Source organism: Serinus canaria, chromosome 7, assembly GCF_022539315.1.
Source record: "Serinus canaria isolate serCan28SL12 chromosome 7, serCan2020, whole genome shotgun sequence".
NCBI lineage: Eukaryota > Metazoa > Chordata > Aves > Passeriformes > Fringillidae > Serinus > Serinus canaria.
The window spans coordinates 29337862-29364460 of NC_066321.1; the positions used below are offsets into that span (position 1 = coordinate 29337862).

General features: G+C 46.9%; 1 protein-coding gene and 1 long non-coding RNA gene across 2 annotated transcripts in view; one reads left to right on the forward strand and one right to left on the reverse strand.

Annotated features, from left to right (window-relative positions):
• Window positions 1-12426, forward strand: part of TMEFF2 (transmembrane protein with EGF like and two follistatin like domains 2) — a 130891-nt gene extending 118465 nt beyond the window's left edge. Inside the window, exons 8-11 of the mRNA XM_030241541.2 lie at window positions 3667-3790; window positions 5917-6075; window positions 10765-10851; window positions 11254-12426. Coding sequence (XP_030097401.1) covers window positions 3667-3790; window positions 5917-6075; window positions 10765-10851; window positions 11254-11350 — 467 coding nt within the window. The 3' untranslated portion in view covers window positions 11351-12426. The remainder of the gene's footprint in view (window positions 1-3666; window positions 3791-5916; window positions 6076-10764; window positions 10852-11253) is intronic.
• Window positions 4385-26599, reverse strand: part of LOC127059824 (uncharacterized) — a 73617-nt gene continuing 51402 nt past the window's right edge. The window contains exons 3-4 of the long non-coding RNA XR_007777998.1: window positions 6869-6946; window positions 4385-5789 (exon numbers count right to left, since the gene is read on the reverse strand). This is a non-coding gene — a long non-coding RNA (uncharacterized LOC127059824). The remainder of the gene's footprint in view (window positions 5790-6868; window positions 6947-26599) is intronic.

The window sequence follows — 26599 nt, forward strand, 5'->3', positions numbered from 1 at the left end:
AAAAAGGTACAAGTCTGTCCCTCTGGCACAAATAAAACTCACCCACATTGTTGCCAATAACAATGCAGCAAGTCTGGTGTGTGAAGAGGAGCCACTGAATTTAACATTACTGAAACCTGAGTAACTTTGAGTTTGGTCTGTGTCATTGCTTCATGCATACAGATCTGCTGTGCTTGGAAAAAAGTGGGTTTGTATTTAGCTTAGCTCTCTGTGTGTGTGAGCTTGGTGTGATAGAGGGGCTCCTCACTGTAGTGATCCTGTACAAATTGCATCCAATTCCGAATTTATAAATAATCCCAAGTTTTTATAAGGGTGGAAGTCTTAATTTATTTCATTTGGGTTTAATTTTTTTTTTTTTAAGATATGTACAGTTCTTGTTTGCTTCACAACCTCAGCATGGTTTTTGTTTATATCCTCTCTTTTTAGAATCAGTTTATATTTCTTGTTCATGGTGATGTAAAGCCTGTGATGCATTCATAAGAGTTAGTGTCTCATCAACAGCTGGATTGCTGAAAAGTGCTCAGGTCCTCCCAGAAATTGGAGCAGTCAGTTTTAACATGAAGGAACTTTTAGAGCATGCCTGGGTGCTTGGGTCTCTACACTGGCTCCAAAAAGATGGATTTTGAAGTGAGAAAAATAACCTGTTCTGAAGCAGGGAAATTCTCAGTCTGAACGAAATGATGTTTTTATTGTGGTCTGTATTTCAGGTAAACTAAAAATGTGTTTTTCCCCCTCTCTGCCTTTATATAAATCCCTGACTCTTTTGGAGGAGTCATCAGTCAAAATGAGATACAGATAATTTGTGTCTAAGTTTTGTGGGCTCTTCTGAGACAGGTGACAAGTGTTCCTGTGTGAAGTGTTTACCCTATGAAGTGTTTATCCTACAAATGCTAGCAAAGCTTGAGCCATCTCATTTTAGATTCAGTCAAGCATTTTCCATCCCAACATTATGTTCAGAGGTGTAATTACAAGTTCTGCACGATCCTGGATTTACTTTAAAGTGTGCTAGAGACCCTGTTAAAGAAAGCATGGTTTCTGCCCACATGATTGCCAGCCCTACAGCCCACACACACTGAGGGCACCTGCACATCCAGGTCCTGGTCCCCCTTTCAAATCCCAGCTGAGTCTGTCCTGAAAGTTACAATTTCCCCCCATCTTGAAGTGAGCATTTAAAAAAAAAAAAAAATTGAACCAAAGGATTTCATACCATTTTAATCACACTGCTGGCTGATCTGAGAGAGGAGGGGTTCTTGCACTGAGTGGTGGTGCACAGACATGGCAGAGGTACCTCAGTACCTGAGAAGGAACAATCAGAGATCCACCCACACAGAGCAGTCTCCTGCCCTTCAGAGAAGAAGCAAACTTCCTCTGCTAATGGAGGACGTGAAGGAAATGGCATTATGTCTTCCACCATGGAAAAAAAAAGTGTATTAATAAGGATCCCATACTTCTTGCTGCAGTTTCCTGGCCATAGCAGAGGTGAAGCACACCCAGAACCCATCAGGCACAGTGATCATTACATGGGTATGGAGTCCCACAGGTCCTGAGCACATTGAGATCTCCACGTGTGCCATGGGCAGGTCCATTGACAGCTGACACAAAACACACATTTATTCTGCCTGGGGGGATTTCCAGGACATAAAGGAACATGCCTTTGTGTGTACATTTCAGTGTCTCACTCAGAGGGGGATAGGTAGCCAGAAATGTTTAGTGCCAGCCCAAATGGACCTTGTGTTCCCACCTTTTTCAGGGAGCAGAAATTCCTGAGCAAGCTGTCAAAGGAGGTTATAGCATCCCTGTAACATGTCAGCACACCCTGTCTGTGCTGTCCCAGAGACAGCTGCCAGCCCCCAGCCCAGGAATCCTCAGTGCCCCCCTGCCCCTGCACTGCATGGTCCCCTGTCACCAACATCTTTTATGAAAAATCCTTTCCTTGGGATTTTTCCCTCCTGAGGAGCTGAGAGGCCTCAGGAACAAACTGCAAACAATGATTCTCTGCTGCTGTGGGATGCACCAGGTGGGGCTGGGATTGGTCTCTGTGGTTGTTTCTCATTCATGGCCAATCCCAGCCCAGCTGTCCAGACTGTCTGGGTCACAGACAAACCTTTGTTATTCATTCCTTTTCTATTCTTAGCCAGCCTTCTGATGAAATCCTTTCTTCTGTTCTTTTAGTATAGTTTTAATATAATATATATCATAAAATAATAAATCAGCCTTCTGAAACATGGAGTCAACTTTCTCATCTCTTCCCTCATCCTGGGACCCCTGTGAGCAGTGTCACAGTCCCCAGCAGCCTTACCCAGGTATCCCACTGCAATCAGGGAACAGGGAGGGGCACAGGGGCTTGTGTTCAGCATTTGTGCATTTGAAAAGCTGCAATAATGGTCCAGAGTGCAGAGGTGCTGAAAATCCTAAGGATGAAAGAGAAGCTAATGCTGTCAGCAGGGACAGGGAGGTTGCCTGTCATTCTCATTTGCTGGGAGCTGGTCCTTGCCTGTTTTCACAAGAGGACAATATAACCAACTTTATTAGTGCAAGTGGTTAGAGACTCTTACAACTCTCCTCGGACAGCAGCGACAGGAAAGAAATTCATTATGAAAATCTGAATCTTGGATCTGCTGCACACACTTTTCCCAGAGGTGGGATAATACCTAAGCATGCCTGCTGCTGGCATGACTGGCTTGGAGGCAGAACACAAATTGCAATTGTTTTATAACACTCAGGGACTTCCTCTGGAAGATAAAAATGCTTCAACTTATTTGCGTGTGAGCTACATTTCCTCAGACATCCATCATGAGATTTATTCTTCTGCTTTTAATTAATCATGGCTAGAAGACACTGTCACAGAAAAAAGAGGGGTAGCATTTGAGATATCATAAGTATTGGTTAAATGGGAGAATTTGCCAAAGTTACCCAGGTTATTGAATACCTTGGTGGCCTACAAAATTCTTGTGAGTTCATGGTGGTGACACTCTGTGTTTCAGCCTGTGAAGCTGAGCACAAACCTGTTTCAAAACTAAATGAAGCCTTCATTCTCCTGGCTGCATGAAGGGATTTCCCAGAATTTGCAGTCTCAGTGACTCTTTAACTGCTGTAGAAGTAACTCAGAACATCAGAGTGGTTTAAAGTGCTGGATGCTGTGGGATGTGGAGGAGGCCACTGGGCTTTGGGGCATGGCTGTGCAGCACTGATGATAAACTTCAGCTCTGGACTCCTGCTCTACTTCAGCCATAAAATTGTCTTTCTGTATATGTTCTGTTGAATTAAAAAATGTAGAATGTATATTACATGCAAATGTCCAGAGTCGTTTACCCAACCTTGTCTCAGTTTGAGGAGACAGTCTGTAAAGTAAAACAGAAATAATCAGGTATTTTGCATGTGCTATTCTGTCATCAGATTTTGAATAGTCATGTTATTTTCTCAGTTGTCTCATTAGCTGTAACTTGACAGGATTTATAACAGACTGAGATAAACCCTTGCAAATCTCACCAACCTGTTTGAAGGGGCAAAATCAGCCAAGCTGTTTGAAGGGGCAAACCTTGCTCTTGCTTCCCGTGAACATCATCTTTCACATCTTGTTCTTCTGGTTTTCCTTTCTTTCATTTGTTGAGTTCTTTCCATCATCCTAAAGGGTCAGGTTAACTTTCCCTTCACCTGTGTTCACAGAGAATGCAAATAAACTGGAAGAAAGTGCAAGAGGGATCTACATCCCTTGTCCAGAGCACTACAACGGCTTCTGCATGCATGGCAAGTGTGAGCACTCCACAAACATGCTGGAACCGTCCTGCAGGTAACCCTTCTCCTACCAGCCAGGGAAGGCTACACTCATGGAAACACTGACTTACAGAAACACTTAATCTGGATCAGCTATGGAAAATAATGGCAGCCATGGCCCTTTGTGCTGCACAATCCATCAGACTTAAATTATTCAACGGAGTCCCAAAAGCGTATTGAGTTATGAACAGTGTTAATTGACTGTAAAGCCATCCAGTAACCTTCAGTTGTATTCAGATGTGTTTTTAAAAGCCTTTCACAAAGCACTGAGACCTCACTAGGTGCCCTCCTGAGCCTGAGGGACAGGAGTGCCACCAGTGTGTGTCCCTGCTGGGGCTGGAGTGGTGCTGGTGGGGCAGCTGGCTGCTTCAGCAGGAGGTGATTCTGGGGGAGGTTTGGGCAGGGAGGAGGAATATAGTGAAAGCACTGCAGTGCTCCTGCAGTGAATGCCTCCCTGCACAGGGAGAGATACTGCTTCTTGTGAAAAACACCAATCACTTGGTTTTAAAATTTTAAAGCTTTAATAGTAATAAAATAGTTGTAAAAATAGTAATACAATTAGAGTAATAATAATTTGGATAATTTGAATTAGGACAATATGAGACAATAAAAACAAAGAGTTATGGACAGTCCAGGTACCTTTTCTGGGCAGCACAAGCCCAAAAAAGGACATAGTTAACAGAGGATTAACCCTTAAAAGCAACAGCCTGTTGCATATTCATACACCTCATACATGGTGCATAAATTCCATTCAAACACAGGATTCTGTCTGGGCATCCTCAGCTTCTCCCTCCTAACCCCAACAGCACCTTCCAGGTGGGAAGAAGTTCATTTCTTCTGATAATGCAGCAATAAATTCTTTTTCTGTGAAAGATTGAGGTGTCCTGTGGCTGCTATCTCCCTGCAAGTCCTTTCTTTAAAAAAAGTATCCTACATAGCATAGTTACCATTTTTACATTTTTTATAACCTAAAACTATATTTAACACACTACTGAAGAGAATTAATACAGCATCACTTCCTAACACAACACATCTAATATTCATTTTAATAATTGCGAAAAGCCAATCATAAAATAGGCATTTTTCACATTCTGAAGTCCACACAGTGGCCAGGTAGCTGGAAAATGTCTGTTACACATGAAGCACCATTTTCCTAGGAGCCTGGGATGGGAGCACAAAGATACACACCAGACTCTCCCCAGGGCAGAACCTCAAACCAGCTCCTCCCAGCTCACACAAACAGCCAGGACACATTTTGCTCTTTGCAGCTTCTGCATTTTAGGTGCTCCATTCAGCTGAAAAATGTCATTTCCTCAAGGTGCTGGCAGCTGTGGGAATGCAGGGGAGGAAAAGCAAGGAAGCAGAAGGCTTAGCCCATCAGGGTTAGTGCTCCACTAGCACACCTGAGAGGAGCCCGAGCCATCTGTCTCAGTCCCTGGCAGTTGCTGCTGCCATTGACCTGGATTTTCACATCTTGCTTGGGCAGTTAAGGGGAAACAGGGCAGGAGCTAGAACTGAAAAAGCAAAATCACAGAGCAAAGTGGAGATGTCAGGCTGCAGCAGGGGGACTGGTGAGCAGTGCAGCAGGCAGCATCGGGCTGGATGGCTGCAGCATCAATAGAGGGGTTTTTTATAGCAACCAGACGAAATGTAAATGATGTATCCACTTTCAGGAACATCTAATCACATTTCATATGGAGCCTGGATGATTGCTTATCACCTCCTTAGGGGTAATCTGCATAAGGAACCACAGCTCGATGGCTTTTCACCCTCCCCCACCTCCTCAAAGGAAAGGAGAAATCTAAAGTATGTTGTGCAAGGAACTAAATGGGTTCTCATCACAACGTGCAAGTAGTTCCACTCGAAGCCACTTATGTCTTGGTCCCCTGGGCCCCTCCTGGCACTCTCACAGTGTTGTTGACTCTCTTAGACCTTGGTGACACCGAGGACCACAAGTCCAGAGGGAACTCTGAGAGGCTGAGCACTCACTGATACTCTCTCTGTTGGAGTCCATCCTGCAAAGAAAAAACCCAACACATAAGCTTATGCTTCAGCCACTAAATTTTTTTTTTCTACATACAATTTTCCAGCATTCATTGAAAGCAGCTGTTATAATGAGGAAAAAAATATGTTTTATTTCAGATGTGATGCCGGCTACACTGGACAACACTGTGAAAAAAAGGACTACAGCGTTTTATATGTGGTTCCAGGTCCAGTACGATTTCAGTACGTCTTAATAGCAGCTGTGATTGGAACCATCCAGATTGCTATCATCTGTGTTGTAGTCCTTTGTATTACAAGGTCAGTATCTCTGGTATTTTACAGTAGAAAGAGAAAAGACTTTTGTTTTTCCTGCAATGTGTGCTGATTATACCGATTTCTGCAGTGACACCACTGATAACAAATGCTATTTAATTCACCAACAAACAGAAGATATCATCTGGTCCAGCCAGCCAGTGCTCCTTCATTATTATGACTGGATTTTCACTTCCATCTTAATCAAACTTAGGTAGCAACGGTGCCTAGAGCAAGTGAAGTTCTCTATTTTGTATTCAGATGCTTGGACAAATATTGTTCGTATAAATAGGGGAAATATAAATACAGCAGCTGGATCAACACTTAATAAAACTAATCATATCTCCATCTGGTTTCCTTAAGGGCCCATTCCCCTAGTCCTAATCAGGCAAAGCATACAGACTTTGAATCCTGTTTGCAACCCTCCTGATTAAATGATTTCATTAGGCTTGAGTGCATGTTCAAAGGCACAGCTCATGTTTTAGGGTCTTCCATTGATGATGTACTCAGGGTTTTTTCCTTTAGCGAGGAGCTGAGGGTTGTGTGAATAGAAAAAGCCCCAGGGTAGTTCAGAATGAGAGGGGTAAATGCAATCCTTCCCCTCCGTGGGCTGCTCTACTCCCCCACTTGTCTGTGTTACTGTCTCTGGGAGGGCTTGGGGTAAGTTCTGAAGGTCAAACACCTACAGGCTTCTCTTAGAAATCACAAGGATAAATTAATTCAGCTAGCAGCACTGATAAATCCCTCTTTTAAAAATTATTTTCTTTTTAAAATTAAAAAAAAAAGTCAGGTATCATACCTCCATATATAATAAAATCTCAGTTTCACTCCCTCTGTTGCACTACCTGGCTGGAAGACAAGTGTAGAGCATTTGTTCCTGGAAAAGACAAAAAAAAATATTCATAAATCCTTCTCTGGCCTAAAGGCACAAAACAAAACCTTTTTTGGCCAGAGTTCATCACCTGAATGGCAACTACCAAATGAGGCAGTAGATTAGAGGAGGTGGTGTTCACAGAGGTAATTCAAACAACCAAAAATACAGCGTGTAGTGAGAGAAAGAAAGTGGTGTAGGAACTGATAATGGATAAATGTGTATTGTTTTGTCAAGTGAGTCTGGTTTTGTCACCTTGATGCAGTGAGCAAAGTACTTCACAGGGAAGAATGAGGACAGGGAGCTCTGAGTGATCCGGTACTGTAATGCAAATTACCTGTCACACTGTTTTCATACAGACAGTGCCTTTTCCCCCACACTTTGTAACCAAGTCAATTCATGATCTTTTGACTCTTTTCTGTAATGCATGTAATTACTGCAGAGCATCCTCCATCCCAGCATAATGATTTGAGGTACATTTGCAGAAGGGTGCTCTTAAGTGGCCTAAGAGAAATCCATGTGACAAGAGAGCCTTGTGGCAGCATATGCATGAGCAATTGAGTTCTTGAAGTTCTCTGCTTTGGAGAACCTGACTGTACTGGTTGGAACTCCAGAATTCTTGAAAGCACTGAAACCCTGAATTCTTGAAAGTACTGAAACCACCTTGCCAGGCTCCTGGGAGAAGGAAGGGAGACTTCACTCCGAGGGCATTGCAGCCAAATTCTTTGCTGCTCATCTCAGTGCAACGTCAGCTAATTAATTAATCAAGTTTGGTGCACTGCATCCATGTGAGCCTCACGAAACTGCCACTGTAATCTTCCAGCTATCATTTCTACAGTTGCTCTTACAATTTTACCTGGGCAGTGGTGCAAATCTCTGGGGGTGTCCTCCATTGCTGGAAGGCTCTCAGCAAGTCCTGGAGACTTTTAGGGCTGTTGCACAGACACTTTAATCTGAATTAACAGGCTGCTGACAGATGAGGTTTGCCCCTTCCTCTGCCTCCTGGGCACTCGGCCCTCCAAGTTGCCCCCATTACCATTTCTGTAGCCACACAACCAACAGAGTCAGAGGATGGGCTCAGCTGAAAATAGAACCAACAGAAGTGATGATGACTGGGGTTTAAGTGACTTGGTGCTTGGCTATTCATCACTAGTGCAGCAATGGGAATAATCTTCTGAGGTGGAAGAGTGGGGAACCAGAGGCCAAGAGGCACAGTGAGGCATAGTCTGCCCAAGGACTTTTAGCTTAGAGATAAAGCAAAATCAGAAGCAGTGATTAAAGTGAAGGAGGATGGCAAATAATACAGGTATGGCCTAGTGTCGTAATGATTCTCAGCAGTTTTCTTTGCAGCTTTGCATTTTTAGTGCTTCCCTAATGTTTAGTCACAGCAGCTTATTTATGTGAAGAAATAACTTGATTAAAAATGAATGCATAACGTGTTTTACCTGCTATGAATCACATTGTGAGTAACTGGAGCTCGGGAGCAAAGCTTCAGTGGAGGGAGGGAGGGAGGGCAGCCTGTGCTCTGTACTGGGTTTACATCGATGTAACTGCTGTGCTCATAAATGAATGCACCCCCCACACAGTGCACTACAAAGGACTTTTGATTAAAGAGTTAAGAACCAAGGAAAAGCTATCAGGCAGTTTTAGCAGATGATTAAGTCTCAAAAGCTGGTTAAACGCCAATGCTCCCCTTATGAGCCCCTGCTGCACTTCAGACACAACTCACCTGTAAATGCTGCAGCATTGTGTGTGAGCAGCCTGGGGCCTTCCCAAGCTCCCAGCCATGGGTAATGTACAATTGAAACACAGGCATTTTTGGTTCTAAGATGCTTTTTCATCATTAATCAGAGTAATCTCTACATTTGAATTGATTTCTCTCGAGCTTGAAGCGACCATGTAGATACTGTCAGCAGTGGTTGGGGAAAGTGCCTATGAGATGTTCAGCTCCTGGACACCAGGAGCAGTTGGTATCCACCATGCACAGCTGCATCCCCTAGGATTGCTGACCATCCTCATCATCCCCCAGCCTCCTCCACATCTCATAGAAAATCAGTCTGGTTGTGCCCACCGTGCCCTGGCTCCCTAACCCTACTTCCCATGGCTGAGTGCTGGGGCACAGCAGGGCTGTAAATCCAGATGCTGGGGGCTCTGGGAGGAGCCCTGGGTGTTGCTGGGGCTGTCTCAGCCCATGGGGCTGTCCCTGCCCGTGCCTTGCAGAGCACCAGAGGGGCTGTGCGGGGACAGCGGCCGGGGGGCTCTCGGTGCGCCCGTGGTGCTCAGGGAACCAGCCTGTGCCTGCCAACAGCAGCTCCCTGCCTCCCTCCCAAAGGCTGCTGGCCTTTCCAGGGAACTCACAGCTGGATAATGAGTTTGTCATGAGATCACAGACCGGCTGAAGGCTGCCTCGGCTCCGTAATGAAAGCTCTGCCGTGACCCCCGAGAGCGCAGGAGAGGCAGCCTGGCTTTTCCTGCAGTAATGACAGCAGCCTACTTCACTGCTTCCCAGGAAGGAACCAGGCAAAATATAGCCCACAGCCACACAGCTTCTCATGAGGGGGTGGTCCTGGTGGCTTAAAAGTGAGGCAAGTCAGGACAGTCTGACCCATATTTTGCTAGACACTTACATAATTGTATTCCAGCATTTTTTAAAATGCTTCCTAAGTTCTTATGCTCCTGTTTAGCCCTTCAGTTGACATCACAAAACTATAATATCACTCCCATTCAACAGGGGGGGTGGAAAATGACCTTTTTTATTTTATTTCACTCTGTTCTGCTCTTAGTTACCCGACACAGAGCTGCAGGCAAGTGCTTTAAGCTCTCACTGCACTGAGGTGGGCTCTCTCCAGTGCATGAGCCACAGGGTTTTTTACCTAATGCTGCTGAAAGCCCTCCTGTAACATACATAGGGAATTTTTTTCCATGCCAGTGTCATCTGGAGTATTGTGGGACCCCTTTTCCTGGCACTCCAAGAGAGTGTTTCAGTCTCTGTTGTGCAGCTGCCCACAGTTTTTACCATAACCACCCTTGGCTTTCAGCTGATTGAACATCCTGTGGCCTACACCTGGATTAAACTTCTCCATGCTTTCTGCCCGAGGGTGCCTTTCCATGAGAGGAAACCAGAAACACACCATGAGCTTTCCATTAGGGAGAAATGCAGCATCCCCACAGCAGGTGCTGCTGCAGGTGCAAGGCTGAAACGTGCCCTTGCTGAGGAACAGTGGAGCTGCTGAGGCACGAGGGGTTTGCCCCTGCAGCTGTTCAAGGAATATCAGATCTGGGGCTCTCCAGAGCAAGCCAAGCAGCCGTGGCACGGTGCAGGCACCTGTAGGTGCAGTGGCTGTTTGCTGATGGGCTGAGCATGGAGCACTGCCATGCTCAGGGGGGCTGCAGGCACTTAGGGCCCTGCAAAGGCAGCCCCTTTAGCCACTGTGTAAGCGCTTCACAGACCTGGGACACTGGCCAGGTGAGCATGGGGCCATCCTGGATCTTCCACCTGCACCTGGCTCACAATAAACCCGTTATTTAGAGCTGAACAACACGGTGTGCTTGGGATCATTGCAACGCAGCAGGAGTGCCCAGGGTTCAGGAACCCAAACATCTCCCCTGCCATCATTTTGTTCACAGTATTTCTTTGGGGGGTTGTGGTGGCTTTTTTGTTTCCTGGTGCCATTGCCATTAGCCAGCTGGTTTCATTTCACTGAGGAGGAAGCACACTGAGGGCTGCAGGATGCCCCTTTCACCCTCGTGTCCCTGCTACCCCTGCCACCTCTGGAGCAGATGTGTTGCTAAGAGCCGTGTATTCTCACAACTCTCTTTTCCAGGAAATGTCCCAGGAGCAACAGAATCCACAGACAGAAGCAAAACACAGGGCACTACAGTTCAGACAACACAACAAGAGCATCGACAAGGTTAATTTAAAGAGAGCATGTTTCCACAATGGCAAAACTAACTGCAGAGAGCTTGGACTACAAAATACAGTATTATAGACAAAAGATTAAGACAAGATCTACACATGTTGCCTTGCATTTGTGGTAATCTACACCAATGAGAACATGTACTACAGCTATATTTGATTATGTATGGATATATTTGAAATAGTATACATTGTCTTGATGTTTTTCTGTAATGTAAATAAACTATTTATATCACACAATATAGTTTTTTCTTTTTCATGTATTTGTTATATATAATAAATACTCAGTGATGAGAAAAAAATTGCCTTTCTTAAATTTGCTGTATCTCATAGCTGTGTATAGTCTTGGGATATTGTGTATGGACACTAACAAGTCTCTTTTTTTTTCTTTTTCCAGTTCTAGTGGCAATTTTGAGTCTACTGAACTCAGTAGTAGGGTTTTGAGTTGGTCCAAGATCAGCGACAATTATGGATGTGGGAAAGGTGAAGAATAATTTAACCTACATTGAGGAGGGATAAAATATTTCAGATCCGGAGTCAACTACATTTCATCAGCCTTCTTCTCCCATGCCATCTATCTTTACTCTCCCATAGCTTAGGAAGTCTTTGCCTTCTAAATTAAATCCTAACCGAAGGGGAAATGGAAATTCTCGGTAACGGCAATGAGAGTGTCGGGGGTAACGTTTCCATTTGGGATGGAGTTAGGTGGCTGTCAAGGTGAACCCTACAAGAACACTTGGCAGAGTCTCCAGCTCTGGTCACTGGAGTGAGTGAAAATTGCTTCTCACTCTTGATTGAAAATTATTAGGTTAAAAAAGTTAATAACATAATAACAGCTGAAATGCCAGTCCCATTTGCACCTCGTGAACATGCTGATATAATTTATTTTTTCAAAGAGAAGGTGAAAAACACTCAGAAAATACCTTATAAATAACTTTATGGGTGACCCCACTCCATTAAATGTAATGAACCCAAATGTTGGCTATACCTCAGGAAAATAAGGGCATGTGTTTTGTCACATCCACATGATGGACAAGATGCAAAGTTATTTCTGTGATAGCTGAAACTCTCCAAAGCACATCCTTTCCAGAAGGTAATTCTGCTCTAGTTTGTGCTGTGAATTTTGAAGACAGCAGAGTGGGGTAACATCACTGCTGCTGGATAACCCTGTGCCCTGAGTGAGTGCCCAGGCTCAGTCCCACTGAGTGGCAGCACTGAACTGGAGAGCCCTGTAACAGCAGTCACTGTGCTGCTCCTCTCCAAAGAGACTTTGCCCGGGCAGGATGTGCCCAAGAGAAGAGTTAGGAGTAGTTCTCACTGTCATCACCACGTCAGAGTCAGACCTGGGGTTACCTGGGGTGATGTCTCATGAGTGTGTTTCCATTTCCTGCTTCAGCATCCATCTGGTCACTCACAGCAGTCACCACCAAGCCCACCAGTGACAGCCCACCCGGCCTGGCCCTCAGACACGGGTGCAGTGGTCCTGCTGCTCTAACACAACTTTGGTCTTCCCCTCCCTACCCCAGCCTGCTTTAAAGTGAATCCATTGCATGATGTTCACACGGGCTCAGTTTCTGTCTTGTTCTGGGTTTCTTGGCTTTTTAAAGGTAATAAAAGGTGATTGGCAAGAGATGCTTCCAGACACCTGGTCTGTGCTGATTGATGGGAGTGGGAGTGGTGCTTGCACAGGCAGAGGGGCAGATGATGGCACAGGGCAGCTCTCTGGGGTGCTGGCCCTGCAGAGACCTTCTGCTCCCTGGAACTGTAGGCTGGGCCAAGGCAGAAGGAGAGGGAGCTGTCCAGCACCCCCCTGCTCCTGAGCCCTCACCCCAGCTCTCCAATATCAGATCCTTGCTTTCAGATTGGAAGAGTGCTAGAGTGGGGCAGGAGCACACAGCAGAGGCTGAGAGCAGATGTGACCCTGGCTGGCTGCACCACAGGGACATTTCTAGGCTCAAACCCACTGCAGGATGCTCTTCTCTGTGCCAGTCCTTGCAGGTTTTGTGTCTCACGCTCAGCACAGCCTGGGTGCTCTGACAAGGAGTGCAGGGCAGGCGCTGCATAGGTCTGGTGGCACAAACCCCCCCTCTAGGGAGACTTTGCAGGCTCTGTAACTCATGCCCAAGTGGCATTACAATGTCCAGGAGGAGCACTTCAGCAGCAGGTTGAGGATTAGGCTGAAAGAGGCAAACGCAGCCCTACCCTGCAGACACCCTTCCTTTGTTCTTTGTGCTTCCTGAGCAAAGACTTGGAGTCTAACAAGCATCAAAACCACCTATTCTGAGCCAATTCCAAATGTCAGTGTCAGTCCCCCCACTGGGACTATCGGGTTTGCATTGTTTATGTTGGTATTAAATTAAATACATTAAATACAAAAATCCAACATTAGCACATACACATTGCCATGGAGCTACAGCAATAAACCTAATTAAAAAAGGCAAAGTTTGGCCTGGACAAAAATAGCACAGCATTGCTTAGGAGTGAAAACAGGAGTCTGACACACTGTCTCCAAACTTTCCAGCATTATGAGCCTGCCTTTCAGGGAGCAGTGGCACATTTAATCCCCAAACAGCATTTGCCAGGTGTCATTAGCTGCCTCCCCAGCTGCAGGGCCTGTCACAAAGGCTCACACCTCCCCAGCAAGGCCAGTGTTTAAATACCTGCTGAGGCAGGAGGGCAGAGAGGAGAAAGGGATTTTTATTTTAACACACTTGGCAGGTCCCACCTCTTTTAATCTTTCAAACTTAACCTTCAACACTCTGGCATGGACACACAGTCTGACAGCAACAGTGCCTTGGGGTTGTAGGTACAGGAACAGAGATTTCTACCAAAGACATTTGCAGGAACTACAAGACACAGCAAATTTGGAGATGTGGACTTTTCCTTTTCTGAAGGGTCTGGAAAGTGTGTGTTTGTTAGATCCCCGTGCTGGCCAGAACTCGAGATGTGGCAATGTCTGTGCAGTTTGACAGAAGATGCAGGGAGGTGGGCTGGGCACGTGGGCAAAGCCATGGCTGTGAGGATGAGGCAGAGCCCAGCTCCTCCACCTGGAGTGACACAGAGGGGTGAAAATGTGTTGTTCTTTGTCCTCTTCTCAGTGCACACTTCAGCAGCACTGAGCCAAGAGCAAGATGCCTTGTGATGCCCATGGAGACAGACTCAGCCCTTGGGGAGGGCAGTGATTCACCTGTTGGGGCTGTTTCACAGGCTTTCTTTGCATGGCACAATGGCAACTGCAAATAACCTCAACTACCAGCATTCACCTGCTTTAAAAACCACAGTAAATGACCAAATGTGCAAAAAGCACTGAAAATACCAGTACTCTACACTCAATGTGATGGCTGTGGGGCAACACACATGGCCCAACAGCCTGCAGATACTTCCTCGTTGTTGTTTTACCACAAACCACACTGAAAGGTATAAAAGGTAAAATTAAGAGGTAAAAATAGGACTGTTGGCACAGCCATTCCCTAAGGAACAGCCTGTGACATTCTTGGAGCAAGAAACCATGTTCTTATTTTGTATGTGATGCATTTATCACAAGAGCATCCTGACCTCAGTCCTCAAAATAAAGCCAGGCATGCTATTGGCAGAGCCCCTCACCCTCCCCAGCCTGGGGTGGTCAGATGGGTCCAACACCTTCGTGCTTTGGGATGCTGGGCTGGATCCCAGCCTGTAAGGAGCTCACCTGCAGCTACCAGCCTGACTGCCTGCAGTGCTGGGGCATTGTGGGGGCATGTGTGACACACACCTCACCTTTCCCCACCCCAAATGCTGCATTACAGGACACCTCACCACCACGGTGCTTCTCCTGAAAAGTCTGATCAGATGTTCATGATCCAAAGCGAATAAGACACGATTTACAGAACATTACCATTACAAAAATATTATAATTAACAAAGGGATGCCGGACACCCTATTCTAACAGCTCTGAATAGATGTGCTCCTGCTCCATCAGGGTGTCACCAGCACGGGCAGCTGTGGTTTTGCAGAGGTTCCCTGTGGCAGGGCTGCCCAGGTGTGTCCCACGCACAGGTTAACCCAGCGGGCAGGTGGGCGCGGGTGCGTCTATCGCTGCCTCCCGTTTTCCAGAAGCAGCCCTCAAAAAAAAAGCCTCATCTTCAAAGAGCTCTCTAAAGCTCCTTTGAAAACAAAATGATTAAAGGCTATCTTGCCTCTCATCCAACATCAGACACATGGCACGCCGCATCCTCGCTTTCACCCTGATTATGCATGCGGCTTTTCCCAGCTCCCGTTTTGCGTCGGCACGGAAGTTACAGCCCCGAATTAAAAGCGAGGTTCATTACTGCACATCAAAGCCAGCGCTGTGCCTCGGCCAGCCTGGCCCTCTCTTTAATTTATGGGTGCATGGCCAGGCTGCAGCTCTGCTTGCGAGGCAGCTGCAGCCCCCACAGGTTTGGAAGGCAAGCTGAGGGTGTCTAGCACAGCTGGTGGGGCTTTTCCAGAATGATCAACAACCTCAGCTGAACTTGAAGGGAGATGGAGAAACACTGGGCCATCACACATTAAGTTTTTAGAGTCATTTAAAACTGGTATAATTAATATTATGAATAATACAAATATTTTAGCTGTATTTCAACAGGCTGATGGAGCCTCCTACGCTAGGCTCCGTCAGTTATGGAAGCCAAAAATCTCATTTTTTTGTCCCCCCCCACACACACAGAGCATCTGGAATGCTGCACCCTGACAGTGCCACCAATGGCACCTGCGAGCAGAAGGGGCACAAGGAACAGCCACAGCAGCTCCTGCGCTGCCAGCCCTTCAGCTGATGTTTTGCTTTCAAATGCCTGTCATATTAGGTGAGCTTAATTTATTTTAGTTTCAGTTTAATTAACAGTTTTGTCACAGCAGGAGGGCTGTTAAAAACAGAGATGCGCGCAAGAAGAAGAAAAAAAAAAAAGGCAGGATTTTTGTCAACTTTTCCTCTTTTTTTTTTTTTTTCTTTTTATTTGCCGTACTGAATGCGAGCCACAAGGCAGTAAAATATTCCGCAGTCTCACACAGCAGCAGCCAAGCTGCGGAATGGAAAAAAAGCATGTGAGGAGCCCGCTCTATGATGCTAACGAGGTGGCACCCGCCACCGCCGCTCCGTCAGTAGAACGGGGGGTCGTTCCCACACCCAGGGAGGAGCCCTGGGGTCAGTCCTTCTCCTATTTGATTTTCCCCGGGCTCTGGGAGCCGTGGTCCAGCGCTGGAGGTGTCACCGCGGTGCCCCGCACATGGAGGGGACCCGGCCAGCGCCACCCGCTCTGCGGGGACCGCGGCGCCGCCGCCTCGCACCGCCCCGCCCGAAGGGAAAACCACCGGCAGGCGGAGGATGTTAAGAAAATGCAGTAACGCCTCATAAACCTGTCCCGAGAGAAGCTTTAGAAGGGGCTTGGCGTTCATGGGGTCACGGGGAGAAGGAGTGCAGTTCCTGGGGGTAGGATGCGGGTGGAAATGCAGAGCGGGGATCGGCCCCGACGGCAGCGCTGCTCTCGGCGGGGCGGGGATGGGCGCAGAGGTGAGGCACAGCCGTGTAATGTGACCTGAATTAGCGGCTATGGATACTGCTTCCTGCGTGTTTTACATCCTCAAATAAAAAGGATACTCTCGTTTAATGGTTAATAAAAGTGATCAGTGCTCCCAGGGCGTGGATCCTGACAGATGCAGAGCGTGCTGGAGGGACCCGCTACAAGACACCAGAGAAGACGAAACCGATGATTTTATTTTTTTTTTCCAGTGGAATACATCACCGCCAGCATTTGCAAGTTAATTTGTAACATAATTATATATTGCTTCTGTCACAGGAGCTCAGCACGTGTGTGGGGCCAGCAGCCTGCCAGGGGCACAGCCCAGCCAGCACTGCTGCAGGCAGGAGCAGCCAGGAGCTGCTCTGTGTGAGCACACACAGGTACGGACAGCCTGGGATGTATAAATGTACAAATGGATGCATCAATGCATAGATGGAGAAATATATATGCAGCTATGTGTGTGTATACACACACACGTACCCTATAGACACACAGGGATATGCCTACATGCTCACAGATCTAATAAATACACGTGCACATACAAAAACTTAACTTGGTATAGAAAAATGAAATTGTATTTGTGTGATAGATGCTGTAGAGAAGAGCCACCTGACTTCCCTGCACCACTTCCTGCATCAAAGCCACAAAGAATAACAGGGCAGAAAAGCTGTGCCCTGCCAAGCTCCCCGTGCAGCTCCCAGCACTGCCAGCTTCCTAAAAAAACCAAAACCTACCATGCCAGCCTCGTGGCAGCATTGCACCCTCACTCTGGAAGCTGGGTTGACTTTTTTCCTTTAATTAATTTATTATTATTATTATTTCTTTTCATAGCATGCCATGTAGAAGATTATGGTCAGTAATAGTTTTCCAAGAAATAAAGTGTATGATGAAAGTAATTGTTAGGAACAAGCTGCAATAGCAAATTGCTGAGTGGTTGCCATAGTGCAGCAGCACAATTTGAGATTTAATATCATTACTAATGATATTTACTTGGCCTGCAGGAGAGAGTGAGACTTGTGCTCTCTAAATGTCATTTGACTGCTAATATGTCAGCGGGCATACCCCGCCCGGCCGGGCCAGCCCTGCTGGGCTGCTGCCCCTGCCCAGGCTGTGCCAGGGAGCCCCATGGGGGACCCCAAAGTGCCCCACGTGTGTGGCAGCAGTGCCGGGGCTCAGCTCCTCCCTGGGACACCCAAACCAGCCCCAGACTGCTGCTCACTGATCTCAGCCACAGGCTGCAGGCTCAGCCTCCTCTCCTGCTGGGCTCCTCCATGGGAGGGGGAGACACATTGCCTTGCTGTAAAGTGAGCCATTTAGCTTATTAAACGCTGTTAAGGGTGCCCTGAGGTCTGTGCACATGTGGGACCATCAAGAGGGAATGGTTATTATTATTGTTCTTATTAGTCATAGTCATTTTCCCATCTCATGTCCAGATGTCTTCCCATCCATTGCTTAAATTTTCTGAGGCCAACGCAAAACTGCTGTGAAGATGGACTAGCCCAAGTCCCACTTCAAGCAGTGCAGGAGGAGAACATCCATGCAGAAATAAATATATATGTTTTTAAATTAAAAGACAAATGAAAGAAAGGGTCATAGTTGGCTAAAAATGAATTGCGCAGTGCGTAAAAGAGAAAACAGATTAGGGAAGATAACGTTTTAGTTTAAGTGTTCCATCATTATTAATTCATTTGGTGCTCTTTATGATAATACCAACCATTTGGAATTCATTTGGTGTTTATGTGGATGTCATCTCGACTCCTGCAGAAATTCCAAAGTAATTCAGCATTAATGTGCTATTAAAAATTGTTACCAGCCACTACCTTCATTACTCCACCAGCCCAGCCCAATCTTTCCTCTCTCATTCTCTAAATTCAAATTCCAGTGTTTATTTTGCTTTTATCTTTATTAGGGGTTTAAAATGTAATGCTTCTATTTAAAAATTCTCCTTATGCTACATGAGTATTGTCTCTTTCTTTTGACAGCATCAAAATGATGCAAATAAAAGAGGGGAGATTCTTCATTTCATTGCTGGCACGTGACTGAGAAACAACCAAAGAGGCTCCAGCTTATTTACAAGAGTGAATTCACCCAGCTGCTACTTGTGTGTGCAGCAGATCACAGTGAACCAAATGTGGATGAAATCACACCTGTCCCACGTGGAGGTCCTTGGGTTGGGGAAGGGATGCAGCTGCCACAGCCCTCCCAAGGGTCCCCAGGAGGGACCAAGCTGCCACTGATGACCCCCTTCTGCACTCACCCCACCAATGGAGCATCTCTCCAGAGGGGGGCAGCTGCCAGAATGGATGTTCTGGGTCCAAGCCCCAGCAGCAGAGGGAAAAAAGGCTGCATTTTCATGTAACATTAACAAAACAAAACAAATTAAGGAGATTAAATGCAAAAACCTTACATTAAAGGAATATCAATTAGCTTTTCTAGTCAGGAACTTGATGGTTAGAAACTGCCAGATTGCTGAGAAAAATAAAAAAGAAAATCCCAAGGCTGGAGTCAGCCCCCAGCTGTGCCTGTCTTGTTGTGCAGCTCCATAATTACATGATCCATACTATTTTCCCCCTGGATATCTGCTGCTTTGGACCACACACTTCCCATGGCACCCTGGGGCAGAGTGAAGCCTGGGCTTGGCAGCTTTCAGCATCCACAGCTGGGGTGTTGACCTTGCCACCAAACTCTGCTCCCCAGTGTTGTCTTGTTCACAAGGGTCCCAGGATGAGGGAAGAGACGAGAAAGTTGACTCCATGTATCAGAAGCTTGATTTATTATTCTATGATAGATAATATATTAAAACTATACTAAAAGAATAGAGGAAAGGATCTCACTAGAAGGCTAAGCTAAGAATAGAAAAAGAATGAATAACAAAGGTCTTCTCCCAGACCGAGACCGGCCGGACAGGTGAACTGTGATTGGCTCTTAATTGGAAACAGCCTGACGAGGCCAATCACAGATTCCCCTGTTGCATCCCACAGCAGCAGATAAGAATTGTTCACAGTTTGTTCCTGAGGCCTCTCAGCTTCTCAGGAGGGGAGAAATCCTAAGGAAAGGATTTTTCATAAAACATGTCGGTGACATCCCAGTAAATGTGACTTGTCTGAAAGCAGAGTTATCCAGCCCCTGTGTGTGAGCAGAGGCACAGGGGCAAGGATTCTCAGGGCCCTGTAGCCCAGAGGCCGCAGGGAGCACAGCACACAGCTGGCCACCAAGCACTCTGAGCACAGCTCTCATGGAGAGCAGAGCCAAGAGAGGGTGCCAGGAGGGGCCAGCAGCAGGGCCAGGTCAGTACCAGGTGGGAGAAGGGAACAGCCAGGGCTGCTCACACCACCAAGCCCCCCTGGTGCTCCCCTAGCAGTGCAATAGGGAGGTGACAGCCCCATGCCACGGCACGGCCAGGCCCCAGCTGAGCATCCCCTGCCACTGACACGACTGCAGAGCACAGGTTCACAAGGAGAATAAAGCCCCTTGCAGAGGAATTTTCCACTTAATCAAAACCCTGAGAAGGATATGAATGCTTATAGGTTAAAGGAACCTGGCAGCTCTAACTTGTCTATCATGTCTTTAAGGATTGCCATTAAGTCATAAACGTGACAAAGATTAAAGAGTTTATTAATGTTATTAGAGAGTTGAGATAAAATGCTGTGCCTTGCAGGGTCTCTCTCCCTCTCTCACTATTTAATGAAAACATTTTCATCACTTTCTGAATACATTATACCAAATATTCATTTCAGGAGTCCTAAGATGATTTTATTTTAATTAGAAAAGATGTGGCAACCACCTGAAAGTAATACAGTTAAAATACTTTGCCATGGTTCCCCTTCTCACTGCTGCCCTCAGATGAGAGTTTCCTGTGCCCTGCAGAGGAGCCCTGGGTGAGTGAAGAACAGGGAAGTTCTGTGGCGCGGTGAGACCATCAGGCCAGCCCCTCCTGGGCATCCTGAGAGCCAGCAGCACCTCAGCCCTGCCTTGCAAGTGGCTCTGTGCATGTCCAAAGTCACCACCAAGGCCATGGGGTGAGGAGAGACCCTGCACCCACAGGCAGGACCAGGGGTACATCCCTGGGGAGCAGAGCATCTTCTGCAGGCACAGGAGGCAAAGTGAGGTGCTGGCTGGTGGAGCAAAGCAAGTGAAGGAAAAGAAGCTCAGGAAGATGAAAAAGGGAGTTTGTGATGGCCCATGAAAGGAGCCCTATCCTCTGCAAATCTGGCAACTAGCCACAAAACCAGAAGGACACGAGCAGCCAAAAGCCTTTCTTGATGTGGGTGCTAATTCATGGTTAGAGCAGATCCAGTCTTTTCCTGATAAAGACTGGAAATCAAAGCAGCACTGGGACAGTCACAGGTTTCTGTGTGAGCCTTCCCTTCCAGCTCAAGACTTTGTAACTGTGTTTGTAAAGCCAGCAGCTCACAAATGCTCCTCCTCCTTAAACCTTCCAACTAACCCAATTTATTTTGTTCATTCATTCTGCAACCTGATTTACTGGTAACTTATCTTGGTGAGTAAGATATCCCAGCTTTAAGTTCCAATTAAACAAAGGGGAGAGCTTAATGCTTTTTTTGCTGCACAAGACCTTCATGGCACACTGTATTCCATTTTAACATCACTCTGAAGCATTGCCAAAGTTTACTGCCACTAACTAATACAAATCCATGCACCTGCAAACTGATGTCATGCAGGCAACAGATGGCTCCTTGCAAACACACCTTTAAGAGGGCAATATTGGCTACAGCAGGCATCACTTGTTGCTTAGCAACAGCCATAGCATCATTTGGGGCAGGCCTATCCTAAATAGGAATGTAAAGCCCAGGGATGTGGCTGTCCACCCCAATTCACCCATCCCTGCAGGTGCTGCTCAGCCCTGGTTAATAGATTCAGGATTTATTAATTTTTTTTTTTTTTTGAGGTGTGTTTCATTTTAGGGATGTTAAAAACGACAAAATAATCTTCAGCCATTAAAGTGACTTTAAGCAGCAACCCAAAGCTTTCTGCTCATGGTGGCAATGCCAACCCAAGCCAGCAGCAGCACAAACTGCTCAGGCTGTGCCACACCACTGCCAGCTCAGCACTTTGCACCCGAGACTCATTAAAAATTTACACACAGCTTGTTCCAACCAACTCCAGACAGCAAGAGGGAAATCAGATGGTGTTAGAGCCATCCTGGGGGTATCCTGAGGCTGCTCTGAGCCTTCCTGAAGCCCAGGGAAGCCCCTGGAGCCAGGAACTGCCAGACCTCACCTCTGCTCTTGCGGCCAGCCCCTGCTGTGAGAAGTGACCTTCGAGTGGTGCCTGCAGCCCTGCACCCACCCACGGTCCGTCCATCCATCCATCCATCCATCCATCCATCCATCCATCCATCCATCCATCCATCCATCCATCCATCCATCCATCCATCCACCCATCCACCCATCCACCCATCCATCCATCCATCCATCCATCCACCCACCCATCCGCACGGCTGTGCCTCCCCCAGCTCCTCCCCTGCAGCTCTCCCCGTGCTGCTCCTGCCAGCTGTGGGTGCCAGCCAGCTGCTGCCCTGGGCCAAAGAAGTGGTGAGTAAATAATCCAAGAGCATCCATTAGCCCTGCCTTGGAGAGCAGAGCAGAGGGGCCCACAGGCTCAGGCCCAGGTTTTTAAAGCCATTATGGTGTGGCTGTGGGCACGGCTTATTCACAAAAGATGAATGCAGGGTTTGCAATCAAGGGGAAATTAGCATCTCTGCCAGCAGAGAGGGTGAAGATCGAGCCAGCCAGCACTGCCAACAACCTTGATTCTGTTTTTGGCAAAGCTGGCTGGCTTGGCAAGCACAATGGTAATGAGATAAACTGAAATGCCAGGCAACAGGGCTGCTCTTTGAAGTAACTATCCTCCAGGGCAACAAGGAACAAGAGGAAAAGGTTTTTAGAGACATGGTTTGGATGCACAGGGAACATTATTTGCATTCCTGAAGTCTGCCCTGGGTTTGCAAGGCTTAGGTGTGCTGATGCCAAGCAGGCAGAGCAGGGGCAGGAAAGCCCAAGCAGCAGGTACAGCAGCAAGGCAGCACAGAGAGAAGGGGAGCCCTGCAAGGAGCTTGGCAATGCTGAGGTCACACCCTTATTGCCCCTGGGAAATGCCCACTGGGGTGGCCACACCCTTCCCAGGGCACAGAGATGCTTTGCTTCAAGCATTTAACTTTCAGAAATGCAAATCTGTGTAAGAGGACTGGATGAAGGATTAAATAATACACTGCCAAATCCCCCAGTCAGGAAGCACAGGTGAGCAGTGAGTGGGATTTCAGGATCTGCAATGTCACAGGCACAGGAGAAGGAGCAAAAGGCAAGGAAAGGGCAATGCATGGCACAGCTTGTCTCCCCTGGGTTGTTTGTGACTGACCTGGGAAGGTGCTGGCTTTGCCCTTGGGGACACTTGAGTCTGGTCTAAACTGGAGGCCTTAGAAAGATTTTCCAAGCAGCACATGGGCAGCACCAGCTCCCTGAGCTCACTGGGCCACGAGGAGCAGGTTTCAGGAGAGGCCCCTCTCTGCCTGGGCAGGCAGCTGGCATGGTGAGCATGGCCCAGCCCTGTGGAGGGGACAGGATGCAGGACATGTCCTGCAGCTCCTGCCTTCCCCTGCAGACAGCAGGGCCTGTGGCCATGCCCCTCAAGCACTTAGGAATTTAAATATTTTTTAAAGTAATGACAAAGGCTAAACAACAGAAAGCTCTATTTTTTTTGCCCACAGTCCTGAGGAGGAGGGAGCCACCTGCCCAATGAGCCCAATCACAGAACCACAGCATGGCTTGAGCTGGAAGGGACCTTTTCAAGGTCATCAAGGTGATGACCCCCCCTGCAATGAGCTGGAACATCCTCCAGCCTGGCCTTGAGTGTTTTCAGGGATTCCTGCTGGACCTTAGAAACCTTTCCTCCTAACAAAGAGAAGAACCAAAGGGTGAAGCCTAGGTGCATTCTCCAAACCCCTTAAAAAAATACAACATTTTTAAGAAAGATCGTGCAGGAACACCTCCAGGGGGCTAACCAAGGCTCCTGTCCAGGCTGGAGCCCTGCAAATGGTGATGTTGGAAAGAAAAACTCTATTCTATCAGAAGTGCCACGTTTTCCTCTGCACCAAAAATAGTCCCTCTCAGAGCAGAGCCAACCGAGGCAAGAATGTTTATTACATAGGAGAATTATAAGAGAGAAGTGCCTGAATCAGAACAAAATGTAAAAGAGGGGAAACAAATGTAAAAAGCTCTATAAAAGTTTTAATGGATCCTTTCAGATGTGGAGTGGCATTTTAATGTGATACTTAAAATTATTTCTCTTTTTTCTTTTTTTTTTTCCCCTTCAGCTCTCAGGCAGACCATTAATCCAAGGGGCTTCTTCTGCCTGCAGAGGAGCAACTCCCCAAAGCAGGCTCCTACCAGATGCTGGCTGGTGGGCAAGGCACAGGTGGGGTGGGGAAGGTCAGGGCTCTGGGCTTTGCAGGATGGTGTCCCCAGGGCCACACACCCAGCCAGAGCCCGTGGGAGCCTGGCTGCAGGTTTGGTGTGGAGGGACAAACAGCCAGCCCACAGTGGAGTGGGAACACCTCCTGCTGCTCACACGGGCACACAGATGCAGCACTCCAGCCCTTTCCTTATGCCAAGGATCTACTTCGAGGATTTGGCACTTCCAACACCTTGAAAGTCTCAAACTCTGTGCTGGAATATCTTTGGCCTGGTGCAGACCTTTCCAAATCCCAGGAACAGCCATTTCTTCTTGCTGATGCAGATGCAGGAAATTCTTAACTAAATCCCAACTGAAAGGCAGAAAAGCAGATAAGCAGGCTAATCCCATCAGACCCCAGGCTCCCCGGGACTGCAGGTCCAGCCCTCGCTCTGCAGCCCAGCTCAGCAGTTTGCTCACCCCTCTCCTGGCTGTGCTCTGTGTGCCTCTCCAGGGCTGGGAAGGAAAGCATGCCCCACTTTCCAAGGAAAAGGGAAATATTTTGCTGCCCTGTGAAAAATGCCTATTTTATGATTGGCTTTTCGCAAATATTAAAATGAATATTAGATGTGTTGTGTTAGAAAGTGATGCTGTATTAATGCTCTTCAGTAGTGTGTTAAATATAGTTTTAGGTTATAAAATTGTTAAAATAGAAACTATGCTGTGTAGGATACTTTTTATAAAGAAAGGACTTGCAGGGAGATAGCAGCCACAGGACACCTCAATCTTTCACAGAAAAAGAATTTATTGCTGCATTATCAGAAGAAATGAACTTCTTCCCACCTTGAAGGTGCTGTTGGGGTTAGGAGGGAGAAGTTGAGGATGCCCAGACAGAATCCTGTTTTTGAATGGAATTTATGCATCAGGTGTGAGGTGTATGAATATGCAACAGGCTGTTGTTTTTAAGGGTTAATCCTCTGTTAACTGTGTCCTTTTTCGGGCTTGTGCTGCCCAGAAAAGGTACCTGGACTGTCCATAACTCTTTGTTTTATTGTCTCATGTTGTCTTAATTCAAATTGTCTAAATTATTATTACTCTAATTGTATTACTATTTTTATAACTATTACTATTAAAGCTTTAAAATTTTAAAAACAAGTGATTGGCGTTTTTCACACACCCTAAATTGATTTCCTGGCATTTGTGGTGTGTGAAGCCAGTCTCTGGCTACTGCTCCCTTCACAACAGATCTTGCAGAAGTCTGTGGAAAATGTATTCAAGGGAACAGATGTGGTTTGGGTGTGTATTTTTTAGATTCTGGGTGCATAAAAAGCCCTCCCCTCCTCAAAATCCAAATTCTCACCAGAAATATGTGTTAATACTCCATCAGGAACAGCCATGACTTTTAAAGATATGTTTATGTTAGTTAATGGGGCAAATAATTTCAAATGCAAAAAGTATCCATTTTGATGCCTTCAGAGACTCTGCTCTGGTTTGAAGGAAATCAGAAAGAAGACGTTGGAAGTAATTTAATCTAGAAAACTGTCACTTTTGTCTGAATTCTGTCTGCTTTCTCAAGAAGGGGTCTGCAAAACCAGTATGGGGGAAAATGAAATCCAGCTATTCACTCATTAACGAAAGAGCACCACACTCAGTAAGAGCAGCCATGGAGTTGGCTGGAAATAACTTTAATAAACCAACTCCCCCCGAGGTTAGCTTTGTCCCCTTGCCTCTCAGGCTTCTGTAGGATGGCTCTTACCGAGTCTGCTCACCAAGGAGAGACCCAAGGACAGCCTAGCACGAGATCAGAAGACAAGTGGGCAGCCTTTCAGCCTGGAGCTGTCTGCAGCCCATGTCCCAGAAGCTGACAAGCCTCGTGCTGGAGGTGGAAGCCTGAAGGTCAAAAAACAATCCCTAAAAATGCCTAAAAGTGCAAAAGTAATTTCAGAAGAGGCGAGTGACACTGCGGATGTGCTGCACAGAGAACGCTGCACAGCGGGGCTGGAGCCATGCCTGCAGGACAGCCTGGGCTCCTGGCCCTGCTCCCCTCAAAACGACCCTGGGAGGGCAAGAATACAATACCTACAGTGCTGTTGTTCCAAAAATACTATTTTTCAAACGTATTTGCTCTACCAAGTGCCCCTTAAAAGACTGGCTGCAAGTGATCAATGTCATGCCCCCTGAGGGAGCCAAATTTCATCACCCCAACACACACCAGCTGCTGTGCCAGGGGCTACACCAGGAACACAGGGCAGCCCAAAGGTCCAGCCAGCCCTGCTCCTCAGCCCTGGCTCCAGAGAAAAGCAGAGGAAGGCTGTGTCCCTCAGCAGGGCTGCCCTGATGGACACAAAGTGTGTCTGCCTGCCAGCAGTGCCCTGCAGGCCCTCTTCCATCAATTGTTATGAGTAAAAAGGTTACCCATTTCTTTAAAAGAATTACAAGTTGAGCCAGTTCTGGCAGAGGAGAGTTCTTTGTTAGCTTCATGTTATAATCACCTGTTAAGAGTCAGTCCTTAACTCCCTATTGCTGAGATTTCCCCTTTCTGTCAGTACCACCTGCCTGCTGCCAGGAGGATGGCATCCCCCTGGACGGTGAAAGGAGAGGACATTGAGGTTGACATGCAAATGAGGACATTGAGGTTGACATGCAAATGACCTTGGACCCAGAATGCCACGGGAAATCCACCCCACCAAACTTAGCAAATAAACCCCTAAAAACAACAAGCCAACCCAGAATTAAGAGATCAAAGTGATGCCTGGATGTGAGGAACAGAATCCAGAGCCTGCAGAGACACGAGACCCT